Source organism: Colius striatus, chromosome 9, assembly GCF_028858725.1.
Source record: "Colius striatus isolate bColStr4 chromosome 9, bColStr4.1.hap1, whole genome shotgun sequence".
Lineage (NCBI taxonomy): Eukaryota > Metazoa > Chordata > Aves > Coliiformes > Coliidae > Colius > Colius striatus.
In genome coordinates, this window is record NC_084767.1 from 33,749,745 (window position 1) to 33,758,855 (window position 9,111).

Genomic DNA, 9,111 nt, shown 5'->3' on the forward strand with positions numbered 1-9,111 from the left:
GAGCTGCAGAAACAGCAATGTTGCCTGACTGCACTGGGGCAATGACAAACAAGGTTTTCTACATAATATATTATTGAGCTAGAAGAGGGTTAAAACATTTACCTTGCAGTTAAGCTGCTGCACAATTCTAAGTTTAACCTCGTGTGATGAGCTTTTGCTTTTTTCCCATGCCCACTCTAAAGTTCACCACAAGGGGGAGCAGAAACTCTCCAGTTACTACCAGGCTATTAACAGAGAAACCATGACTGTGAAACCACCACCGATGGCTTTCCTGGACCTCCTCATAAACCACTATGGCTTTCCTAAATTTTAGCAAATGGGGTAACATTCAGGAAGACATGCAATTACTTCTAAGCATACGTGCTGTCAGTCCAGCCCAGACATCAAAACCTTTGTTCAAAAAAATTTTAAGTAGGACATCCAAAAAAGGTAGAGCTGTAAGTGCAGACATTGCAAATGTATGCCTTTTTCTAGAGGAGAGACCATCTCCAAATAAAGCAGACTGCAATCACTGCAGATGGAAAACTGTTATAGATGAATATTTATCAATGTAGTTTTTATTAGCCTTACAGAAAGTGTATGTATGTACACATGGACAGTTTTCATATTAATACAATTTTCTACTTTCACAGGAGCTTGCTGAATTACAAGGAGTTATTTTATCCATAATCATTCCTATAGGCTTTTTCTTGGATGCGTAACACCATTCTACGAGCATAAAAATCCCTATATTCCTCAGGTAGTTCTTCAAGTGTTTTCAAGGCCCTGTCCAAGATCTGCATGGCCCTGGAGGCTGCAGTGGGATCTTTATTTCCGTAAGTATCACTCTTATCATAGGACTCAGCAGGAAGATGCTTCCAAAAGACATTCAGTGCCACTCCAAAATCCTCAGAAATTACATTGTGGAACCACAAAGCTGTAAAAAGAAGATTATCTAAAATTAAAATTACTATCTGAAACTTCTATATGACTCTTAAGAAATGTCAGAATTGCCTAAATCTAACTGAAGAAAAGCCTGAATACTGTATTTTTTAGTTACAGGTACTCATCCCTGAATATATTGCATTGTACCAGATTTTGGAAGTTCTTTGAGACATCGATATTGATGTATAACTTGACACAAAAGTTAAATCTGTTGAATTATAAAGAGATACTCCAAGCAAACACTAAGCATGCACAGGATGCAAATAAGACATCTTCTCTCTTTGCCTCACTCTACTCTGAACGCAGATATCTATTTTCATAGATTCAGTCCCTAACCTTGCACAGATTGTCCAAGCATTGATGTAAACCATCAGTGTCAGCAAGGTCACTCATGCAAGTTGCTAGTCTTTTTGTAGTAAGGTCATGAGGCTTTTCAGTTGAATCATCATGGCTGTGTAAGGAAGCAAAGGAATTTTTGCCTCATCTAGTACATTTTAAAAATAAATTTTATATGGTATATTTATCCTATTTCTATTTTAAGCTGAAAGACTGAACACTGCTTACTGCAGATTAATTGCTTGTATGTGCTGAAGACACAGAAAAGCTTACTGCCACACACGTTTCCCGAGGAACATCTTTTTTTCTAAGCGCTATGCATTCTGGAATGCTGACAAAGCCAGCACCATTCTTCGGACTCAAAAATCCCTATGCTCCCCAGTCATTCTTAGAAGTGCTGAGTGTGTCTCAAGTTTGGACCAGCACACCTGCTGACAAACTCAAATGCCTTTTCCCGATCACCAGAATTTTGTTATCTCAGTCCAGGAAGCAGCTTCATATTTTCCGATTGTGCTGAAAAACGATTATGTCTTGTCTTTCCATTCCCCAGAGGTAATAAATTTCTAGACGGTCCAATAACTCTACCATCCATTATTCTCATCAAATCACGTGCCTCTCAGTTCTTAAAGTGCCAGAGCTAAAGAACAGAAACTTCACTCAAATTCTGTCATTAGAAAACTCAAGTGACTTGAAGCAATTTCAGATTTCACAAGTTAATTTTACAGTGCTAATCTATTAATACACAAAGTGTGAGCTTGAGGGAAGAAAAGATTTGTAGGTAGATATAATAATGGCTTTTTTAGGCTAATTAGTAAAGTTGGAAGTAGGTAAGTTTTGCCAATGTCTTTAGATGCTCCTATTTTTAACACAGGAATGCCTAGAATGTAAGAATGTAAGTTCTTGCCATGCCTAGAAATAAGAAATTGCAAACAAAACTCTTCAAAAAACCACAATGTGGTCAGGAACCATTTGTTACTTACCTGGAATAAATAACACATCTCCTGCTTCCAGAAAACATTGATAGCGCTTGGCTTTCACAAAAAGGGGATATTTCTCTAAGTCTGGGTTATCCACATCCAGCACCTCTGACTTAGTACCTAGGAAAGTTTTCAGAAGTAATGAAGAATCATCTCTAGTCTTCTCAGAGTAAGAAAATATTATTACATTGGTGGAAATGGTGGTTCATGAGTCATATTTCATACAGGTTTATTGTTCTGTAACTATTCTAAAACCAGGGAAACCTGATGGCACTGCTCATTTACTGAAGAGACGTTCTGTTCTCTACATTTCTCCTGTAACAGCAAACTTACTAACACTAAAAGACACTTTCCCTGACACTTAAAACACCACTCTGAATCCAGACAGAACACTATACTCCTCCACAGTTAGGTGCTGAAAACAGAATCAGGTAAAGCTGCTGTGCTCCTCTGCAAATTTCCCAGCCTGCCCCACTAAAATGACAGCTTTGACTAAAGCAAACAGGATTAGAGTTAAGGGACCAAACGACTTCTTTTATATCAAGCTGTGACTTTTTTTCTACAGTGCAACACAGCAGCTACAATCACCAGAGTCTGAACTAGATATAAGACATGCCATGCATACCTGATAAATATAAATACGGTGCATCACGAGGACTATACAAAACAACTCGTTTTCTCCCTGTTACTTGGATTAAGAAGTTATCCATTACCTGGAATGAACATAGTATGAGAGATGTCAGCCAAGAGTTAAGAATTAATACATAGCCTGACACTAATATAAAATATCATCAGCTTAATAGAGGGAATTATTAAAACCTTCACATGGTAAGACTTAGCTAAAGGAGCTCCCACACATAGTTAATCGAAAAACCCAAGAATGTGAGATACTTCATCCTCTTAGCTGCATGTTCTTGACAAATAGTATATCTATATAAACACAATATTGCCTTCCAAAAACTTTTGTCATTTTCTTTAAATGGAAATCAAGTTCTTCTCTCTTAAGACACAAAGGCATACCATACTTTAGACTTGTAATCCATCAAAATATAATGCAAAATATATTTGGGATTCTTCTTTTCAGTGTTACCCCTACCTAATTTTACTGACTATTATTGATAAAGGATTCTTCTTCCTAAAAAAAACTTTTTTCTTTTAAATGTATTTATTCAGAATTACACTGAGCAGCATTAGAAGACAATCTAATTTGGAATCTATTATATTGTACAATTGTACAATTATCAGCAGTTTGGCCATTGACATAAAAAAAAAAAAAAGTAAGGTAATCTTGAAGACAAAAATGTTGAATGTTACAACATTAGAAGCATTGAGTTAGACAAAAAACAGTAAAATATTCCATCCACACAACACCTTTATTTAAAAATCACTTTACCACTGAATGTGATTCATTTCACAACTTCAAAAGATGTGGTTTGTCATTAACTGATCTTTGTCAGAGTTGCACCCTAGCATCTCAACTGCATAATGCCATCTGCATTTTATGCCAAACACATGTATTACCTACATCATAATGTGTCCATAACTGTAATCCAGCTGAGCTGATGCGGAAGACGCTAGAGAAAAACTGTTCCTTCTCAAAATATTCTGGAATCTGAACATCTTCTGCCAAAATAGGAAACTGCTTTCTAATATCTGCAATATCCTGAGACAAAAAGGACATCACTCTTAGAGAACCATATATGCATATTAAAGTAAGGGAGCACTTCACTATCATTTCCCATTATATGAAACATGGGGTTAGAACTTCAGCATTGGTGAACAGCTAAAAATAATGATGCTTTTTGGTGTTCACCCTTTCAGCACTGACTTGGTCAACAATATTAATAATAGCTACTGAGCTGCTTTGAACTGTGGCTGCTAGAAATCACTCAAAACGCAACAGATCATCAGAAATCCTTTTATGTTTGTTTACAACAAAGTTCAAGAATAGGAGGTGAGGAATGTACTCTTCAGTGATGAGCTAAGCTCTTGCATAACAGCAACTATTTTAGACATTTAGGTTTACTTATTCTGGCCTAAATCTAGTCAGATTCATAGGCTAAGTGACCATAAACAAGTTGTATGCCTGCATTACACAGCCAGCAGATGACAATAGGCTCTTAAAAATACTCCTGAACTGTGACTTTTTAATATGCTCACCTTCCTAACATCTTCACCAACTGATCGCAAATAGTACTTTTCATCCTGAAGGGAATATAAAAAAGTAACTATTATTTTTAAAAAATGGATCAATTCTCCAACACGTTTAAACAAAGAGTCTGTATTTTCTCATTAATCTAATGTAGGACTTCATTAAAATATGGTACAAATAAGTGGCATTTGCAAATTCAGTTACTTTGTTAACAGTGCCTTTACGCTACTGCACCCTGCTGTTCATCTCAAGAAATGGGAAAAATACTGTAAAATAGAAAAGTGTGGGGAGATCTGTCAACTGCTTCAGCATTGCTGTTACTGAACGTATTCAAAGCATATGCAGGTTATAATTTTAAGTTCATCAGAACACTGATGCAGGAAGCTATTTCAATTGGCTTAAAAACTTACAGCTTCCCATGTAGCATAAAACGTGAAAAGCATGACTATACTCAGAACTGTTTGCTTCCTAACCAAAGTCATCTGAAAAATCCCAAGTTTGAATACTGATACATGAAGATAGCTGCACATTTGCTACTCATAAATGATGTTACAATAAATTTGTATTTGTGTTTGATGTAATCAAACTCTAAAGTATCTTCATGACACTTTCTTGCAAAACACATAAATGATACTGTCCTAAAGCAAGGTTTGACTTCTAAACTTTAAGCTGGAATTTTTGCTCTTGTAAGCAGTTTTTGTTAACAGAAACAGGGTGAATGAAGTTAACCACACTGTGCACATTCAAAACAACTTCCAAGAAAAATTACTTCTCCCCGCATTTTTTCACTTTCTCCAAGCCACACAGAATAGTTAAACTTAAGATCAAGTGCTTTACATGCTTAAGACTTTAAATTACAATTCATCAATTTCCCCTCAACACACTGGCAAAATAATTGACAGAGGAAACTGTTGACACTAAGGAAATTACCTCAGAAAGAAAGTACTCCTTGTGTTTGACTTCAGCTGCTCTTTGTACAAATGCATCAAAAGGCAGAGTTCTGAAATACAAATATTTAAATTTACATAATGAATCAATGTAACAACACATGGTCTAAATGCTAGGTTTAAAATCATAAGCTCCTTTACCATATCTGAAGAACTTCAGATGCAATATGTTGATTTTTTTGGATTTTTTTCTTTTTCATTTCACATGGTGACTAATCAGTATGTGTAGTATATGTTTTAAGAGTTCTACAAAGACAGAAATCCTACACTTAAAAACCTCTCTGCTTTAGTAAATTGTTCCAATGTATATCCTAACAGAATCACTTTTAAGCTTGTTTATTGTGCATTTCTATAAATTTGCAGAAAAGTTCAGCATCAAGAAAACTACTGCAAGTAATACACATATGTTTATACATTTTCTGCTATAAATTTAAGTATGAATACAGATAACTTAATTTGTAGATCGGTAAAATTTATTCCAGTTATTTATTTTTTTAAAATATGTGCTACCTCAGCTGAGCAAAACACAGGAAATGTTTCTTAACAGCTTTCCTTCAGTTTATCAAAGACAACTTCAGAAGATTCAAAGAGAATCACTGGGCATTAGAGCCTGTCCCTAGCAGTAAGGAAGTGTTACATAGTTATTTAAATAATGGGAGCTTTTCATAAGGATTACAGATTTTGGCATCAGTTGATGACTGGATGGCAAAACAAGCACAAGCAGTAGTAGGACACACATTCATTGTTACGAATAACATGTTATGGATTTAATGTTATGTTCACTCTGCTCAGCATCTCACATTATGTGTCACTGAATAATGAATATATTGCACATAAACATCAAATTTCAGAGCAAGTATGAAGTACCTAGGGTTAAGAAGAAACTAACCTCAAATAAAATTTTTCATGATCTTGTTATCCTTCTCTCAGAATGAGACCTGGGTGTGACACTATTTAAACCACTTCTCTAAACATTTTAGACTTGTTTGTAATAGTCAAATACAACCACCACATCAATGGAAAAACAAACAAAATCCAGCTTTCTGACTTCAGCTGTTAAATGCCCATTTACATTGCTACTGAAGAAATTGAGAGAACAGGTCCATGAAAGCTTAAACTTGATGCTTGCTGTTTCTGCCACAGCTCTGCCCTTGTTGTCAACCCTAATCATCCCATCTCGTCCCTTATGTGGCACTGGCACTCATCTAACCTCATGGTGAACCTGCTTGCAAAGCTAAAACAGCAGAGAAACATTCAAATTTCTGCAGCATATCACAAAGTGGCTGAATGAGTTCCAGAACTACGCAAAGACAGGGCAGAGGCATCCAACTTACTGCAGGACTGCAGTACTACTCAATGTGCATCTGTTTAAACTTGGGGAACTGCATGTTAAATCCTCAGTGTTTCCATTATTTTAGTTCTACTTATTCTCCCTTCATTTTAGAATGGAAGGCTGGCTGCATAAAGGGTCAAAGCCTCCTCAACTTCAAGTAAGTAGATGACAGTCCTAACACCCGCTATAATGAAGAATCCCCATGGCTGTCTACAAGCCTGCTAAAACTAGCACACCAGTTCAACTGTATGTGAATTCACAGTAAGAGATACACAAAATAAAGTGGGGAAAAGGAAATGCAGAGATAACGCAGCGAGCAGAATATAGCACAGTGATAGGGTGTTTTGTATGCTTCAGCTTTTAACAGACTAAACTGATCTTATTCCCACTTATGGAAAACAAATAACAACTAAAATAAAGGCATTTTCCCTTGAAGAACAACACAATGACTGAACTTTGAACAAATTTTCTGGTAGCTACACAAGAGGAACTTCAGGGGAGATGAAGAGTTTATGTGATTAAAGAGCTGGTGAGATGTGTTGATATCCAGTAGTTTGAACATTCTGAGAATTGCACATGCTAACTTTGGAACGAGCCTGGTTTTAATTACCAACATCCCTCTAGAACTGGAATAGCACGCTTGCTACATGCCCACACTCAAAGTGGTTCAGACACATTGTAAGTTCACAAACTAGCACTATTCAGCAACATTGAAAACACACCATATGATTAGAACAAAATAGCATATGTCCTAGTATCAAGGAGTGGTTACTTTGGTATTTATTAATGCCATGCCCAAATTTCCTACAAGACCACTGTGTCAAAATATCTTTATAACACTTCTTCATGCCATCACTTTTAAGGCCCTGTTTGGTCCCTTCTTTCATCCTTGTAGTATTTGTTCAGCGTTGAGATATTTATGACAAGGGGGAAATCAAGAACAGCATTTTGATACATAATCTAAAGTTTTCATAAAGTATCTTCATATTCTCACCCTCATCTTCAAAGAGATGCACTGTATGTCTAAAAGTTACAAGCACATGCTTTTAAAATGAAATGAAGTACCTATACACAAAGTTCTTACTGAGGAAATCCATCTGTGGCACCATAGAAACATGAATCTTTACTTCTTTAGATCCTTCAGCTTTACTCAAGTAATCTACAGTCCATTTGGTTGTGCAAGTGCCCAGTTCCATTCCTTTTAGCACTACTGGTTTTCTCTAAAGAGAAGAGAAAAAAAAAACAAACCAAAAAAAACCAATGGTGAAACAATTGTAGCATCCAGCAGAAAAAAACCTCAGAATTAGTTTTTCAAACTAAATATATACAAACAAGTCATTTGAATATTAGGACCCACTACACAGTCACAACTGATCTGTTCACAAACAATGTCAATCAGAATGCTGACTGTTAAAACAAAAGACAGTAAATCTGTGAGACTTTCTCTACTTACTATATCTTCTTTCCTAGTGGGGTAAAGAAGAATATGGATAGGCAAAGCCAATTTTAACACTCACTTTGTGCTGGGGTCATTGAGGAATCTAGCTAGACCAATGAATATTTTTAGTAATTCTAGCCAGAGCTTGGAAGAAAATAGACAAAGGATGATACAGTTAAGGTGTAGCCTGTGGGACATGGTAGTGCTATATATTCTCGTGAAAGAACCCATTTCATCTATATTAAGGCTCCTTAACAAACCATGAACAGGTTTTATCCATCATACACACAAAAACCGGTCTAAAGACACTTTTGCTTTATTGGGACCTTGAAGAAAAAAAGAAGGACGCAGCAACCCAACCAGCAATCAGTATGAACCACTGTCAAAGAAAAGAGATCAGCTATCAGAGCTTTTCAGCAGCTCAGAGGCATTTGCCTGTAGAAGCTCCTTGCTCCTAAAAACTCACAATCGATCACGACACCTCTCAGGAAACCACACACAACCAAACCTTACGGTCTGTCTGCCAGGCGAGGTGTCAGAGGAAAACTTCGGTCCTCTTTCTTCTCTTCCCCTTATAGCCCCAGCCGCTACACTGGGGCCCCGCTAACAACATGGCTCAGGCCCACTGTGGCCATTGAGCCCTCCCCTGCCGGAGGCGCGAGGCAGAGCCGTACCTGCGGGTAGATGTCACGCAGAAACTGCTCCCGCGTGACCCCGGCCAGCCGGGCCACCGAGACCACCAGCGGTTCCCTCCCCTCCATCGCCGCTTCCGCGCCGCTGACCCACGTCCGTGCTGGCCCTCCCCCCGCTCCCTCCGGAAAAAGGGCTCTCGCGAAGAAACGCTCCCTGCCTCCCCCTGCTAAACAAGGACCAGCAAAATCCTCCTTTCTCCTGAAGGCAGGTTCTCTGAGTGCGATCTACACTGCCGATCACTCAGGCCTTCCGCCACCCCTCCGCTTGGGCGGAGCAGGAATTCCGACGGCCGGGGCGGGGCGGGACAGCGG

General features: G+C 37.9%; 1 protein-coding gene across 3 annotated transcripts; it reads right to left on the reverse strand.

Moving 5' to 3' along the window:
• Positions 1-541: 541 nt before the first annotated feature.
• TYW5 (tRNA-yW synthesizing protein 5) lies at positions 542-9,108 on the reverse strand. 3 transcript variants are annotated; one of them, XM_062002579.1, is made up of 8 exons: positions 8,782-9,108; positions 7,735-7,889; positions 5,320-5,389; positions 4,398-4,442; positions 3,763-3,900; positions 2,863-2,950; positions 2,241-2,357; positions 542-916 (listed from the first exon to the last, which is right to left on the reverse strand). In XM_062002579.1, the coding sequence occupies exons 1-8, from the start codon at positions 8,866-8,868 to the stop codon at positions 660-662; spliced, it is 957 nt and encodes a 318-aa protein (XP_061858563.1). In that variant the 5' UTR covers positions 8,869-9,108; the 3' UTR covers positions 542-659. The 3 variants fall into 3 exon arrangements, with proteins under 3 accessions (XP_061858563.1, XP_061858564.1, XP_061858565.1); XM_062002580.1 differs by lacking the exon at positions 4,398-4,442; XM_062002581.1 differs by lacking the exon at positions 3,763-3,900.
• Positions 9,109-9,111: the final 3 nt, after the last annotated feature.